The 17,342-nt window shown below is 49.9% G+C and overlaps 1 protein-coding gene and 1 non-coding gene across 3 annotated transcripts; one reads left to right on the top strand and one right to left on the bottom strand.

Annotated features, from left to right (window-relative positions):
• Positions 1-735: 735 nt before the first annotated feature.
• TRNAW-CCA lies at positions 736-807 on the bottom strand. Its single transcript has one exon. It is a non-coding gene; the product is annotated as a tRNA-Trp (tRNA).
• Positions 808-3,784: 2,977 nt separating this feature from the next.
• On the top strand, positions 3,785-6,402 carry LOC125515383 (2-(3-amino-3-carboxypropyl)histidine synthase subunit 1-like). Of its 2 annotated transcripts, none has more exons than XM_048680847.1 (2): positions 3,785-5,255; positions 6,021-6,402. In XM_048680847.1, the coding sequence occupies exons 1-2, from the start codon at positions 3,880-3,882 to the stop codon at positions 6,055-6,057; spliced, it is 1,413 nt and encodes a 470-aa protein (XP_048536804.1). In that variant the 5' UTR covers positions 3,785-3,879; the 3' UTR covers positions 6,058-6,402. The 2 variants fall into 2 exon arrangements, with proteins under 2 accessions (XP_048536804.1, XP_048536803.1); XM_048680846.1 differs by having other exon boundaries at positions 3,792-5,269.
• Positions 6,403-17,342: the final 10,940 nt, after the last annotated feature.

Genomic DNA, 17,342 nt, shown 5'->3' with positions numbered 1-17,342 from the left:
AACGCTGGTGCAAGCTCTGACCACCACTGATCATGATATGGGAGTGAATGGAATTCTCTTCAGAGAGATTAAGTGTTTTGCACGTTTGAATTTCAATTTCTTTCGCACTTCTTTTTGCCCGCGGGCTTATAATAAAGTTGCAGACGCTCTTGCGATGTTCGTTGCAGGCTCGGGACTCCCTTCCCCAGCCGGATGGAGCTCCTGATTTCGTGCACAACTTGATTGCCAACGATCTTGCTGAGCTATTTGGTTAATGGAATAAATATGGTTCCATCTCAAAAAGAAAAGCACCTAATCCCACTTTGCCTAGCAATTTTCAATTCCGACTGCTAATCCCGATTCCAGTCCTACGTATGCTGTGCTACGCTCGAACTGGCACATAACACAAGTACACAACGACATAGGATTTGCTTGTTCTCGGTCCCGTTCAAGACGCAGACACAGTTTTTTAGCTCGGGGCTCCGAGTTTGAATTTCTGAGGAGGTGCCAAATTGGGAACGGAACTTTGTATTCGGAACAAAACAATACCCTGCTTATTCATTCCCATCACAGATAATTATTCAGCTTACAACACATGGCGTCGTCATCGTCCCGAGTCAGATAGACGATAATGTAGCAAATTTAGCCCACAGGGCCGCAGGGAGACGTTGACAGTTACTGCTAAAAAAAAGCTAACCAACGGTTGAAATGATAGGAAAAAGGAAGAAAAATAGACCGGATTAGGATCGGGGGTATTGAACCCGACGTGAATCGAACACGCAACCTTCTGATCTGGAGTCAGACGCGCTACCATTGCGCCACGGATCCGGTGTGCTGTTGCTCGCTAATCAAGCTACAAGACCGCGCCCTTCACCTTTGCTAGATGGAGATTGACAGAAGCAATGATTTTATTTTTTTTCTCTTCTCCTTTTCTAGTTGTAGCTGAGGATTTTTTGGCCCACTGCCTTCATGGCCATCTGACTTGCTGAAGTTCCGCAGCAGTATCTCCCAATCCATGGGAACTTTACATGAATTAGCACGATTGCTTGCACTATCTATGATCTCTTTCATATATCATATGGAACATCCCTTGAAGTCAGTGAACATTGTCATAGTTTCCAGTCATTCTTGTGCAAGTAAACCTTCATAGTTGATACTACTGTTTTCGATGAGAAATATTCCTGAGATTTCCACCCAGCCATCTACATCTACAATGGTTCAAATTCAATCAACAAATCATATGGATGAGATGATGTGTTCCCCCTAGGATATCAATCACTTGGTACTTGGTACAAGTAGCAACTCAACACATTCTACAGTCAAGCAGGGGAGAGCAGAGCGGCTGCCCCTATAATGAAGCTTAACTTTGGCTCGCTTGACGCAGCTGTTTCTGAATTGCTTTCGGAACCTGATTTTTGTTGGCTTGCAGGGTTTGAATTCTGCGGAGGTGCCAAATGCTTCCAAATTAATTAAGATTCAGAGATTAAATTTTAATTAAGGACAAAACGATGGTCTGCTTATTCAGTCGTTGGAGCAACTTCTTGACAAGCATCTTCCTTCCCGTTTGCCGAGCAACTTCTTGACAAGCAATTATAAGTGAGATTTGTATGGTTCTGTATGGATTATAAGAGAGGTTTGGACTTTGGAGAGCCGTATTTCTGTGTTGGCGGCAAACAATTGAGACTCGTTTATTTTCCCTTGAGATTTAATGTTGCCAGAGTGTTACATAAGTATTGCGGATCATCTGTTCGGTGATCTCCCACGGCACCACCCCGTGCATAGTTCTCCATTTTTAACCAATGAGAGGGGGGATGGCGCACCAGGCACATCCAGTTTGGGCTCGCGCTGTACGGTATTTATTGTTTTAAACAAAAACACTTTTTATAAAAATGTCAACAAAAAAATCTAGTTATATGGTTTTAAAGTGTGTGGAAATTTTATAAAATTATGAACTTTCTTTCAAAAATCATCATGCATATATAAAATGTTGACGGTATGTGCAAAAATATCAATGTGTATAAAAAAGTTCATCATGTATTGAAAAGGATTCTTCGTGTATCTAAAAATTGTTCATCATGTTTTTAAAATATTCAACATGTATTAAAAACTATTGCCATTTTACACAAAATGTTTACAATGTATTTGAAAATGTTTATATATAAAATTTTGGCTCATTAGTAAAAACAGGCAAAAATAAAAATAAATTAAATAAATTTTAAAAAAGAGAAAACATAAAAATTCAATCAATAAACCAAAAAAAGCTGACAAGAATCAATAGAGAATAGACTGAGAAAAACCAAAAAATAAGCGAGTGAAAAACAAAGACCACAAAAAAACAGTTGAAATTGGCGAGACCAGAATGTACAGATCATCTGTGTTCAATGACTTTTTTCTTTCTTAGTAAAGGCATCCAAAGGCATCTTAAATCAGATTAATATCAAGGAAAACAAAAACTAGTACAATGTAAAGACAACTCAATGTAGAACGAGCAGTAAAAAATAAATTACATCGAAAATCATAATAACCTTCTTCTTCCTCGATTGTACGGTGTCCGATGCAGACTAAAAATTACAATAAACTAATAGTAAAGGACATGTTTACCTACAAATGCTATCACTGTACCAGGCTTTGAAGACCGCAATAGCCACTCGACCCTTGAGGCGAGATTTATAAATCACTGAAGCAATGTTGGTTGGAGCATCACCCCACGTAGTTCACAGGGTTGAAGAATGAAGAATCCGGACCATGTCATAGAACAACATGGAGGAAGATGTCAAAACCGCTGCACCAATAGCCAGCCATAACTCTCCTTGAAAAGCACATACAACTGCTAATATCTGATGGGAACCAACAGATCCGAGGACACAAACTCTCACAGGGCCTCCGTCGATGCCGGATCAGATGCCGTCGAGTTAGGGAGAGATCGAAGAAACCTTATTCCAACATGTTATGCCACCAACAACTCGTCGATGTTGCTAGTGGGAACAAAAACCTAAGGACAAGAAAATGAGACATGTGAGCACCACTCCTCTTGCCGCCAATGAGGGCACCAGACAAGGAAGAGAAGGGGGGTTGAGGCCGCAATGTGTAGAGAAGCTATGGCGGCAACCGCTAGGATTGGCAAAAGCTGATAGTTGTTGATGACCAGAAGTGACTATTCGAAGCTATTAGCATCGGATAGGATTTTGCCGATGAATTCTTGTTAAGTTCAACGTCTTGGTGGAGGTTGTGTGACGGCGGCGATACCCTTTAGTAGGAATGATGTCTCCCACGTTTAATCCCTGTTCTGGTGGTGTGTCCAATGTTATTGGAGGGTGTGTGAAGATGTGTCTTCGTCCGATTTTCCAGGATTCGGTCGGTGTTGATCTTCGGTGGATCTCTTTTGGATGCAGTCTTCGTTTTATGTGTTTATATATTTGATCTTTTCAATCTGCGGGTCACTTCAACGGTGCTAGTTCGCTGGTCCTTGAGGCCTTAGCACAATGACTTTGAACTGTCTACTACAACAAAGTTTGCTAAGCTCCAGTGAGGGAAGAGCGATGATGGTGGCACATCTTCGACTCGCTTCAGCACTTTTATTCATTGCTACGTGGTCCATGGACCTTATTGTAAAATTATTATAGTTGGCGTTCATGATTGATTATGAATGTGTTTAAAGTTTCTTGAAAAACAAAATTAGAATTTCCCCGAAGAATGACAATGGGAAGAAAGGAAGAAGACGACGAGTTAAACTGGGCCAAAAGAAAATCATTTTGGCCCATTATACAGCAGGGCTATGCATTTTTCGCAGTGTGGATGGGCCTTCTCTTGCTGCTGCTCCTCTTGGGGAGGAGGTTCCGTGTCGTCTCGTACTGCTAAGCAAACCCCTCTTCCCGTCTCTCCCCACCCGCCGCCGCCGCCATGGACGCCGGCGACCCCTCCACCTCGCTCGCCGTCACCGCGGTGGACGCGCTCCAGAGCAGCGCCAAGAAGAAGCCGGCCCCCAAGCGCTTCATCCACACCCCGATTCCGGTCTCCATCCTCAACGACCCCACCCTCGCCGCCGCCGCCACCTCGCTCCTCCCGGCCGCCTACAACTTCGAGCTCCACAAGACGGCGCACCGCATCCGCTCCTCGGGCGCGCGCCGCGCCGCGCTGCAGCTCCCGGAGGGCCTGCTCCTCTTCTCGCTGCCCCTCTCCCACCTCCTCGGCCCCTTCCTCGCCGAGGACCCCTCCAACGACGTCCTCATCCTCGCCGACCCCACCTACGGCGCCTGCTGCCTCGGCGACCGCCCCGCCAAGGCCCTCGCCGCCGACCTCCTCGTCCACTACGGCCACTCCTGCCTCGTCCCCGTCACATCCTCACTCCTCCCCGTGCTCTACGTCTTCGTCGAGATCCGCGTCGACGCGCTCCGCCTCGCCGCCGCCGTCCGGGGCGCCTTCCCGGACCCTGACGCCGCGCCCCGCCTCGCTCTCGCCGGCACCGTGCAGTTCATCGCCGCGGTGCACGCGGCGCGCGAGATGCTCACGCGGGACGGCTACCGCGACATCGTTGTGCCGCAGGCCAAGCCGCTCTCTGCCGGCGAGATCCTCGGGTGCACGGCGCCTACGCTGAAGAAGGCGGAGGGGGTGGGCGTGGTGGTGTTCGTCGCCGATGGCAGGTTCCACCTCGAGGCCTTCATGATTGCCAACCCTGCGGTGAAGGCCTACCGGTTCGATCCCTTTCTTGGTGTGCTTGTGCTGGAGGAGTATGACCATGTTGGGATGAAGCAGGCGAGGAAGGAGGCGGTGCTGGCGGCGAGGAAGGCCAAGAGCTGGGGGGTTGTGCTCGGCACGCTGGGCCGCCAGGGGAGCTTGAAGGTTCTTGACCGGGTGGTGGAGCATCTGGAGGAGAAAGGTTTGGAACACACGGTGGTGCTCATGTCGGAGCTCTCCCCGACGAGGATGGAGCTATTCGGGGATTCTGTGGATGCATGGGTGCAGATTGCGTGCCCTCGGTTGTCGATCGATTGGGGGGAGGGGTTCAAGAGGCCGGTGCTGACAACATTTGAGTTTGATGTTGCACTGGGGTATGTTCCTGGGTGGTGGGAGAAGGGGAGTAGGCAAAATGGCGGTGGTGGAGGTGGCAGTGGGTGCTGTTCAGGATCAGGAACTTGTGGAAATGGTGATTGTAGTAGTGGTGATTGTGGTGGAGATGATTTTGGAGGGGAATACCCGATGGATTACTACTCGCAGGACGGGGGTGATTGGAATGGCTGCTACATGAAGAAGAAGCCCTCCACTGGCGAGAGAAAGTCGCGAGTTCGAATCGGTAATTGCTTGAAAAAATCATAGTAGCTTACTTACAATTCGGTTCTGTTCTTTCCTTGCACATTATGGCACTGATTCTTTGTATTATTAACACACGTCTTGCATTTAGCATTTGTCAGTTTCAGTGACATTTCCATAGGTTTAAGTAACCAGTTTAAATTGACAAGCTATGAATAGATACACATCTTGCCATAGAGCGGATTTTTGCATGGTAATTTCAGTGAATTGTCGTGTTCTTTTGCAGAAAGGCATAAGTGAAATGAAAGAGAAATATTTCAAGAAAACCTAGGCTTCTCTGAACTGTGCTCATATCTAACACTAACAGTATACTGTAAGTCTGTAAAGATTTCTCTTGATGTTATTGTTTAGCATAGTCGGTATAGAGAGAAATAGGAACGTTAGTTAGTTTCCGAAGAGGATTGGAGGGGAATGAGGAGGATTTTGACTTATCATGGATTTAATACCCCTCGATCCTCACCAAACCGAATAAGGCCTCATGTGCATAACTCTGATTGTTTATGAACCCATGTTTGAGAATTAAGATTCTGTCCTAACTATTGTGTGTACTTTCTTAGGGACGTAGGGTAATATTTGCAAGTATTTGTACACATCTTGCATGAATTGGTCTGGCGCAACTTTGCTCTGGTTTATTCATTAACAAAATCCTGCATGATCAGTCGTGTCGACACAAAATTTCTACTATGTGTTATATTGGTCTATGGTCATTTATATTCATCAATTCCAATTAGCAGGCAGCAGTGTCCAAGTCGAGGAGAAGCAATGAAATAAAATGTTGTTGAGGTCACGGAAGCCAACTGAGATATCTAAAACCTTCTTGGCTCCAGAATTTTTGACACCAGACTTCAATCTTGGCATCGTCATTCTTCACGCAACGCAACAGAGGACAAACTTAGCCAGTGCTGACAGGCCCTTTTATAAGCACCAAAATACTCGGAGCTCCTTTATCATCAAACAACCCAATGTACGATGTTGTTCGCTGCTGTGGTACCGTTGCTGTATACTGGGATGTAATGTATATTTATTTTCCCTGCATCATTACTGTATACTTGTGTATCGTTTACTGCTGAATCTTTGGCCCAGGTTATCAGACTATTAAGTTTTGATACTGCAAAATCTTCGCATCATCGTTCTATAAGCATCAGAATACTATATGCTTCTTTTTATCAAACAACCCAGATACGCAGACCTGTTTATTTAGATTTCTATAGAACTTCAAGCTGATATTCGACTAGGATAAAAGCCAATGCCAATTTTTGTTGGTGGCGTGGTGCAGGGACGCTTATGAGTGGCTCTCGCCCTACCCAGCTTTAGCTTATTTTGACAGCCCAACCTAAAATTTTATTCTAAAAATAATAATGAAGGATTAGCTAGTACAACCTCCATCTGGAATTAAACGTCTGAAATTAGTGTATCAAGAGCCTGTTCGGTTTCTATCCGCTCCCGTGACTCACCTCCCGGGGCGGAGCAGACTACTGCAGTTTTTTATGGAGCTGCTCAAACCGAGCTCCGCAGCTCCGGGGAGTGGAGCAGAGAGATTCCAAACAGGGCCCTAGACGCATAGGAGTAGGCTTTAGAATGAAAGTTTACGTTGGTCTGCTAGAATAAAACGGGTAGGGGGTAGCTTATTTTGACAGCCACCCATAATCCCCAAAATAAATGGCCCTAAGTTGCAGTTGCAGTGTCGGAGTACTGGGCCACGGGTAGGCCAATCCGAGCCCCAGAACCTTTCAAGATATCGGGGGAGGCTGCGCCCCTCAAGATCCCAGGATAAGGAACCGCCTTCAAGAAGTCAACGGCAAGATGGCCGACTGATCACTCACGGCCGAGTCCCAGGAACGACTTCAAGGAGAGCCGACTTCCAGAGAAGCCGGCTTCGGGGAGTCGGCCTGCGACTCCAATAAACCCCATAACTTCATCAAAGGGGATGGGGCATGGACGTGGCTACAGCGAAGCCCACCTCCGCCCCTTACCAAGGGCAGGCATGGCCACAACACGCCGTACCCCGGAATAGGGGTGGGCATATAAACCGATGACCGAAATACCGACCCGAAATAACCGGGACCGAACCCGAACGCACCGAAACCGATTCGTTCGCTCGTAACTTCGGTCAGCCAATCTGGAGAACCGAACTTTCTTCGGTTGATTCGGGTGCATGTATCAAGTAACCGAACACACTGAAGTATCGAAGCAATTTTCAACTCACGAGATATCTACGTAGCCCACGGCCCACAGCCCAACTACTGAACCTGGATAGAGCGAGTCGTACATTCACATCAGCAGCATCTCGAGCCCTAAACGCTCGACCGCGCCCTAGCCGCCGCCCGCGAGTGCCTGTGCCTCGACCACCGCAACCTAGTTGCCACTGCCTTTGACTTCTATCCATCCCTGCGTCCAGCGGCGGCGGCGGCTCCACTTCCACCTCTCATCCATGTCCCTCTGCTTATATCCATCCCCGGTATGACGGCGTCAGTGCTGCTGCTCATGGAGGCGAGGCGGCGACCATCTCTCTTCGACCTACCGAGCGCAGATCCGTGCTGCAGATCTTCGATTTTTGGTTCTGTTTTTGCGCACGGATCTGAGGATTTGATTTTTGATTTGATTTTTGCCACAACTGATCTTCGTCGCTGTCATATTTCCTCTATCTTCGTTGCCTGCTCAGTTTTGTTTTCGTCAGTTGTTCGGTCTCAACCGAGACCCGAACCGAAGCATCGGTACACCGAACTCTCGGTTAGTATTTTTATAGGAAACCGATCGGTCTGCCAAATCTCAAAACCGAAATTCATTAAAACCCGAAGCACCGAACCGTTCGGTTCGGGGGAACCGAACGCCCAGCCCTACCCCGGAAGATCTCCGTGCGGCGTGGCACTATTGCCATGCCGGCTCTGACATCAGCACCACAGGGCCGAATCCTGCACCCACGACGGCTTGTCTGTACGGCCTAGAGGTAGCAGGTCCCACCAGTCAGTGAGACCTCGGGGACGGCAGGAGAACCACCAGTCGGACCCGTCGGGAGTCGGCCCGGGGAGGTCGGCCGAGCCCTCCCCCGAGGCCCACGCGCCATTAATCAAGATGTGATGGGGAGTGGCAACAGTGATCGCCCGTCAGGCGGCGGGGCTGTTGCCACGACCTCATGATCAAGCCCGCGCCATCAGAAGCACGGCTACAGTAATCAGCAACTGGCAAGACCCACCCACGACGGACGCGGCCTGTCGGCTCCGTACCAGACCAGCCGGCGGGCCCCAGCGGTCGGCAGAGAAGACGGAGGCCAGAGGCACTGACGGCTGGGCCCGCGACCAGCCGAATTACTATTGTACCCCTGGGGGTAGGCCTATATAAACCCCCCAGGGCACCCATGCAAAGGGTTGGAACCCATTAGCTCTAGACCAGATCATATAGAAGGGAGAGAGCTAGCCTTGCCCTCTCCTACCTCCAAGAAATAGCTCAAGGAGCAACCGTGTAAACACCTGGCCATAGTGATCATGCGGAGACCCCGCAGAGCAGCAGTAGGGGTATTATCTCCTCGGAGAGCCCCGAAGCTGGGTAAGATTCGCCGGCGTGCATGTCTTCGCCTCATCACGTTTCCAGGCACCGGCGACGTTCTACTCGCCCCACCATGATAAGCCATCCTTTGGCATATGTCGCACCAAACTCCCGACATTTGGCGCCCACCGTGGGGCGTGGTGCACCGCCGTCCGGAGATCTGTTTTGGACGGGAACCCTTTTCCTCCCTGGCGAGCGCAGCCAGCCAGGCACGCCAGACGGAGTTTGCACCGACGCGCTAAGCGGCGTTGAGATCGCCTGCGCGGCCAGCTCCTTGGCCGAACTTGTCAGCAAGGTCCCCCTCTCTGATGAACCTGCATCCGACGCAGGCACGGGCGGCCCCGAGAACCTCCTCGCGGGCCTCCTCGACCAACTCCACGTTTCCGGCGAGCCTGCCGTAGACTTGGAGTCCGTAGGCTCCACCGACCCGATGCTGGTCGACTCCGACACCGCGTCGCTCGACGCGTTCCCCACCAATGTGGTGGTCTACGACAAACCTCTCCCTCGCGCGGAGAGCAACGGAAGCACTGTCACCGAGGTGCTAGTCATCAGTCATGACGAGCTTCCCGGCGGAGGAGCGCACGACTCACTCGGCATGGCGCTGCAAGACCTAACTGCGCCCATTCCGGAAGACGCTGACGCAGAGACGTTGGAGGCGCGCCGCCTTCAGCTCGTTGAAGGCGCGAAGAAGCTGGCCAGCATGAGGCGCTTGTCAGAAGCCTACCAGCGGGAGATGGATCGCCCCGTCGGCGGCTCGCCGGCCCCGGCGGGGCCCAGCCGCCTTGGCGCGGTCCAGCAGCGCGGCGTAGCCATCGCCAACCTGTTTGGGGCAGGCCGCCTTGTGTACATCCGAGCCGCCCAGGCAGCGGCGAATGAGCTGGACAATTTCGAGGGCGAAGAATGCCGCCTCATGATGGAGCGAGTCCAGCGGCTCCTCGACGCGGCCGCCGCGTAGAACGAGGCCGGCTGCCGCACGGAAGCGCCTCAACGGCCCAACGACGACCTTCACCGAGATCAAGGCGCGACGTCTCGGACGCCGACTGGCGGCGCCCGAGGAAGAAGAGACAAGGAGCCGGCTGTCAGCCACAGTCGGACTCGCATCACCATAGAGCGTGACCGAGACGGCCGCCCAAGAGCAGTGGAACGACGGGATGACTGTCCGCCTCCCCCTCCCCGCAAGGAGAGGCGAGTCTCCCCACCGCCTGTTGACCATCCGACTCTCGATGATCGCCTTGGCCGCCGAGAAGGAGTTGGAGAGAATGACGCCCGCCACCGGATCGATCGAGCTGGGTCCGCCTTGTTTCGGGCCCCGCATTCGGGACGAGCCCTTTCCCAGAGGGTTCACGCTCCCAAGAGACACGCCCAAGTATACCGGCTCCGTGAAGCCGGAAGACTGACTAGTCGACTACTCCACGTCTGTCAGCATAGCAAACGGCAACAAGCGTGTCGCCGTAAAGTATGTTCCGCTCATGCTCCAGGGCACGGCCCGGACATGGCTGAATAGCCTAAAGCCCCGCAGCATCAACAGCTGGGTCGACTTCACCGAAGCATTCGTCCGCAACTTCACCAGCACGTACAAGCGCACTCCCAAACCTCGTCAGCTCTCCTTGTGCGTGCAAGGCCCCGACGAGTCGACTCGTGACTACCTCACGCATTGGGCCGAGCTTCGGAACTCCTGCGAGGGCGTGCACGAGGTGCAGGCCATCGAGTACTTCACAGCTGGGTGCAGAGAAGGCACCTTCCTCAAGCACAAACTCCTTTGCGACGAGTCAGAAACCCTCGACGAGCTGCTGATCATAGCGGACAAGTACGCCACGGCCGACTCCTCCATGAAGGCGGAGATTCAAATTAGCACAACTGGCAAAGTGGTCCCTCAAGCTCCAAGAACTCCAGCGGCAGACGCCGGCCGGCGACAACAGCAGGGCGACCACAAGCGCAAGGCCCCGGAGCCGGCTTCCAGCAGCCGGCAGGTCGCGACCGTTGAAGCCCAACAGCCAGATGAGCAGCCCCCGCCCAAGCGACAGAAAGGCGGCAAGCCAAACTGGTTGCCGGCCTTCTCCTATGAGCAGACCTTGGATGGACCTTGCAAGTTCCACAGTGGCGCAAAGCCGTCGAATCACACCACCCGGAAGTGCCACTGGCTCACCAGGATCGCTAAGGGAGACGGCCTCCTGCCTCCCCCGCCTGCTGGGCAGCCGCCTCCGCCGCTGCCCCAGTAGCCGGCTGTCAGGCCAGTCGGCGCAGTACAAGACGAATACCTTGAAGAGCACGGAGCCTACGTGGTGTTTACCAGTGTGGCTGATGATCGACGCAGCAGGCGGCTGCAGCGACAAGAGGTGAACGCAGTAGCGTCGGAGACGCCAGGTTTCATGCACTGGTCTGAGAAGCCCATCAGCTGGAGCAGGGCTGACCACCTAGAAGTGATGCCGAGTCCGGGCTCCTATGCCTTGGTCCTGGACGCCACCTTTGCTACAGACAGACGAGCCGCGTGTTTCTCGCGAGTTCTGATAGACGGGGGCAGCAACATCAATATCCTGTACAAGGACACCATGGAGAAGTTAGGAATCAAGCAAAGACAGCTTCAGAACAGCCGAACTGTGTTCCATGGCATAGTTCCTGGGCTTTCCTGCTCGCCGATCGGCAAGATCCTGATGGACGTCCTCTTTGGGGACAAAGATCACTTCCGTAGAGAGTCTGTTTGGTTTGAGGTGGTGGACCTTGAGAGCCCATACCATGCGCTGCTTGGCCGACCCGCCTTGGCCAAGTTGATGGCGGTCCCCCACTACGCCTACCTCAAGATGAAGATGCCCAGTTCCAGGGTAATTCTGACTGTGGTTGGCGACTACCGGAAGTCGTCTGCTTGCGCGACTGAGAGCAGTCGGCTGGCCGAGTCCCTGGTAATCGTGGCCGAGAAGCGGCTCCTCGAGCGAGTTGTGGCGATGGCCGGCAAACAGCCTGAGGTATCGCCCAACCCAAAAGAGTCGGAGGCTAAGGGTTCGTTCAAGCCGGCCAAAGAGACAAAGAAGATACCCTTGGATCCGGACCACCCAGAGAGGTACGCCGTCGTAGGTGCAAACCTCGACGGCAAATAGGAAGGCGAGCTCGTCGATTTCCTCCGTGAGAATCGGGACATCTTCGCATGGTCCCCCAAAGACATGCCAGGTGTACCGATGGAATTTGCCGAGCACAAGTTACATGTCCGGTCTGATGCAAAGCCGGTCAGGCAGCCCCTGCGCCGCCTATCAGAAGAGAAGAGAAGAGTTGTCGGGGAAGAGATAGCCCGACTCTTAGCAGCCGGCTTCATTATGGAAGTGTTCTTTCCAGAATGGCTAGCAAATCCGGTCCTGGTACTGAAGAAGAACAAGCAGTGGCGAATGTGTATTGACTACACGAGCCTCAACAAGGCCTGCCCCAAGGACCCATTTGCTCTACCAAGAATCGATCAGGTGATAGACTCCACAGCCGGATGCGAGCTGTTGAGTTTTTTGGATGCATACTCAGGATATCACCAGATCAAGCTGAACCCGGCTGACAGACTGAAGACCGCCTTCATCACGCCGTTTGGAGCCTTCTGCTACCTCACCATGACGTTCGGCTTAAGGAATGCCGGCGCCACCTTTCAGCGTTGCATGCAGAAGTGCCTCCTCAAGAAGCTCGGTAGGAACGCCCACGTCTACGTAGACGACGTGGTGGTGAAGACGGAAAAGCGTGGAACACTGCTGGAAGACCTCAAGGAGACCTTTGAGAACCTGCGCCGATTCCAGATCAAGCTCAACCCCGAGAAGTGTGTCTTCGGAGTACCAGCCGGCCAGCTCCTAGGCTTCCTGGTCTCTAAACGCGGCATAGAATGCAACCTAGTAAAAATCAAGGCCATTGAGAGAATGGAGGTACCCAGCCGACTGCTGGATGTGCAGAAGTTCACCGGCTGCTTGGCGTCCATCAGCCGATTCATCAGTCAGCTGGGTGAGAAAGTGTTGGGTTTCGTAGTAATTTCAAAATTTTCCTACGCACACGCAAGATCATGGTGATGCATAGCAACGAGAGGGGGAGAGTGTGATCTACGTACCCTTGTAGATCGACAACGGAAGCGTTAACTTAGTTGATGTAGTCGTATGTCTTCACGGCCCGACCGATCAAGCACCGAAACTACGGCACCTCCGAGTTCTAGCACACGTTCAGCTCGATGATGATCCCCGGACTCCGATCCAGCAAAGTGTCGGGGAAGAGTTCCGTCAGCACGACGGCGTGGTGACGATCTTGATGTACTACTGTTGCAGGGCTTCGCCTAAGCACCGCTACAATATTATCGAGGACTATGGTGGAAGGGGGCACCGCACACGGCTAAGAATATGATCACGTGGATCAACTTGTGTCTCTAGGGGGTGCCCCTGCCTCCGTATATAAAGGTTCAAGGGAGGGGGGCTGGCCGGCCAGGAGAGGCGCGCCAGGAGGAGTCCTACTCCCCCCCTTTCCTAGTTGGAATAGGATTCGTGGAGGGGGGGAAAGGAGAGAGAGGAGGAAGGGGGCCGGCCCCCTCTCCTTGTCCAATTCGGACCAAAGGGGGGAGGGGCGCGCGACCCATCTCTGGCCACCTCTCCTCTCTTCCACTAAGGCCCACTAAGGCCCATATACCTCCCGGGGGGTTCCGGTAACCTCCCGGTACTCCGGTAAAATCCCGATTTCACTCGGAACACTTCCGATATCCAAACATAGGCTTCCAATATATCAATCTTTATGTCTCGACCATTTCGAGACTCCTCGTCATGTTCGTGATCACATCCGGGACTTCGAACAACCTTCGGTACATCAAAATGCATAAACTCATAATATAACTGTCATCGTAACCTTAAGCGTGCGGACCCTACGGGTTCAAGAACAATGTAGACATGACCGAGACACGTCTCCGGCCAATAACCAATAGCGGAACCTGGATGCTCATATTGGCTCCTACATATTCTACGAAGATCTTTTATCGGTCAGACCGCATAACAACATACGTTGTTCCCTTTGTCATCGGTATGTTACTTGCCCGAGATTCGATCGTCGGTATCCCATACCTAGTTCAATCTCGTTACCGGCAAGTCTCTTTACTCGTTCTGTAATACATCATCCCGCAACTAACTCATTAGTTGCAATGCTTGCAAGGCTTAAGTGATGTGCATTACCGAGAGGGCCCAGAGATACCTCTCCGACAATCGGAGTGACAAATCTTAATCTCGAAATACGCCAACCCAACATGTACCTTTGGAGACACCTGTAGAGCTCCTTTATAATCACCCAGTTACGTTGTGACGTTTGGTAGCACACAAAGTGTTCCTCTGGCAAACGGGAGTTGCATAATCTCATAGTCATAGGAACATGTATAAGTCATGAAGAAAGCAATAGCAACATACTAAACGATCGGGTGCTAAGCTAATGGAATGGGTCATGTCAATCAGATCATTCAACTAATGATGTGATCCCGTTAATCAAATAACAACTCTTTGTCCATGGTTAGGAAACATAACCATCTTTGATTAACGAGCTAGTCAAGTAGAGGCATACTAGTGACACTATGTTTGTCTATGTATTCACACATGTATTATGTTTTCGGTTAATACAATTCTAGCATGAATAAATAAACTTTTATCATGATATAAGGAAATAAATAATAACTTTATTATTGCCTCTAGGGCATATTTCCTTCAGTCTCCCACTTGCACTAGAGTCAATAATCTAGATTACACTGTAATGATTCTAACACCCATGGAGCCTTGGTGCTGATCATGTTTTGCTCGTGGAAGATGCTTAGTCAACGGGTCTGCAACATTCAGATCCGTATGTATCTTGCAAATCTCTATGTCTCCCACCTGGACTAGATCCCGGACGGAATTGAAGCGTCTCTTGATGTGCTTGGTTCTCTTGTGAAATCTGGATTCCTTCGCCAAGGCAATTGCACCAGTATTGTCACAAAAGATTTTCATTGGACCCGATGCACTAGGTATGACACCTAGATCAGATATGAACTCCTTCATCCAGACTCCTTCATTCGCTGCTTCCGAAGCAGCTTTGTATTCCGCTTCACACGTAGATCCTGCCACGACGCTCTGTTTAGAACTGCACCAACTGACAGCTCCACCGTTTAATGTAAACACGTATCCGGTTTGCGATTTAGAATCGTCCGGATCAGTGTCAAAGCTTGCATCAACGTAACCGTTTACGATTAGCTCTTTGTCACCTCCATATACGAGAAACATATCCTTAGTCCTTTTCAGGTACTTCAGGATGTTCTTGACCGCTGTCCAGTGATCCACTCCTGGATTACTTTGGTACCTCCCTGCTAGACTTATAGCAAGGCACACATCAGGTCTGGTACATAGCATTGCATACATGATAGAGCCTATGGCTGAAGCATAGGGAACATCTTTCATTTTATCTCTATCTTCTGCAGTGGTCGGGCATTGAGTCTGACTCAACTTCACACCTTGTAACACAGGCAAGAACCCTTTCTTTGCTTTATCCATTTTGAACTTCTTCAAAATCTTGTCAAGGTATGTGCTTTGTGAAAGTCCAATTAAACGTCTTGATCTATCTCTATAGATCTTTATGCCTAATATGTAAGCAGCTTCACCGAGGTCTTTCATTGAAAAACTCTTATTCAAGTATCCCTTTATGCTATCCAGAAATTCTATATCATTTCCAATCAGTAATATGTCATCCACATATAATATCAGAAATGCTATAGAGCTCCCACTCACTTTCTTGTAAATACAGGCTTCTCCAAAAGTCTGTATAAAACCAAATGCTTTGATCACACTATCAAAGCGTTTATTCCAACTCCGAGAGGCTTGCACCAGTCCATAAATGGATCGCTGGAGCTTGCACACTTTGTTAGCTCCCTTTGGATCGACAAAACCTTCCGGTTGCATCATATACAACTCTTCTTCTAGAAATCCATTCAGGAATGCAGTTTTGACATCCATCTGCCAAATTTCATAATCATAAAATGCGGCAATTGCTAACATGATTCGGACAGACTTAAGCATCGCTACGGGTGAGAAGGTCTCATCGTAGTCAATCCCTTGAACTTGCCGAAAACCTTTTGCGACAAGTCGAGCTTTGTAGACAGTAATATTACCGTCGGCGTCAGTCTTCTTCTTGAAGATCCATTTATTCTCAATTGCTTGCCGATCATTGGGCAAGTCAACCAAAGTCCATACTTTGTTCTCATACATGGATCCCATCTCAGATTTCATGGCTTCAAGCCATTTTGCGGAATCTGGGCTCACCATCGCTTCTTCATAGTTTGTAGGTTCATCATGATCTAGTAGCATGACTTCCAGAACAGGATTACCGTACCACTCTGGTGCGGATCTCACTCTGGTTGATCTACGAGGTTTAGTAGTATCTTGTTCTGAAGTTTCATGATCATTATCATTAGCTTCCTCACTAATTGGTGTAGGTGTCACAGAAACAGTTTTCTGTGATGCACTACTTTCCAATAAGGGAGCAGGTACAGTTACCCCGTCAAGTTCTACTTTCCTCCCACTCACTTCTTTCGAGAGAAACTCCTTCTCTAGAAAGTTTCCGAACTTAGCAACAAAAGTCTTGCCTTTGGATCTGTGATAGAAGGTGTGTCCAATAGTCTCCTTTGGATATCCTATGAAGACACATTTCTCCGATTTGGGTTCGAGCTTATCAGGTTGAAGCTTTTTCACATAAGCATCGCAGCCCCAAACTTTCAGAAATGACAACTTTGGTTTCTTGCCAAACCATAGTTCATAAGGCGTCGTCTCAACGGATTTTGATGGTGCTCTATTTAACGTGAATGCGGCCGTCTCCAAAGCATAACCCCAAAACGATAACCGTAAATCAGTAAGAGACATCATAGATCGCACCATATCTAGTAAAGTACGATTACGATGTTCGGACACACCATTACGCTGTGGTGTTCCGGGTGGCGTGAGTTGCGAAACTATTCCGCATTGTTTCAAATGTACACCAAACTCGTAACTCAAATATTCTCCTCCACGATCAGATCGTAGAAACTTTATTTTCTTGTTACGATGATTTTCAACTTCACTCTGAAATTCTTTGAACTTCTCAAACGTTTCAGACTTATGTTTCATTAAGTAGATATACCCATATCTGCTTAAGTCATCTGGGAAGGTGAGAAAATAACGATATCCGCCACGAGCCTCAATATTCATCGGACCACATACATCTGTATGTATGATTTCCAACAAATCTGTTGCTCTCTCCATAGTACCGGAGAACGGCGTTTTAGTCATCTTGCCCATGAGGCACGGTTCGCAAGTACCAAGTGATTCATAATCAAGTGGTTCCAAAAGTCCATCAGTATGGAGTTTCTTCATGCGCTTTACACCGATATGACCTAAACGGCAGTGCCACAAATAGGTTGCACTATCATTATCAACTCTGCATCTTTTGGCTTCAACATTATGAATATGTGTGTTACTACTGTCGAGATTCAATAAGAATAGACCACTCTTCAAGGGTGCATGACCATAAAA

The sequence above is a fragment of the Triticum urartu genome, chromosome 6 (assembly GCF_003073215.2).
Source record: "Triticum urartu cultivar G1812 chromosome 6, Tu2.1, whole genome shotgun sequence".
NCBI lineage: Eukaryota > Viridiplantae > Streptophyta > Magnoliopsida > Poales > Poaceae > Triticum > Triticum urartu.
This window is presented reverse-complemented; position numbering and strand designations above follow the sequence as displayed.

What these genes read in the sequence shown, in the direction of transcription:
- LOC125515383 (XM_048680846.1), top strand. Translation starts at nt 3,880, where the DNA reads ATGGACGCCGGCGACCCCTCCACCTCGCTCGCCGTCACCGCGGTGGAC. An exon ending in AAAGTCGCGAGTTCGAATCG is followed by an intron (nt 5,270 to 6,020) that starts GTAATTGCTTGA and finishes TCCAATTAGCAG; the next exon opens with GCAGCAGTGTCCAAGTCGAG.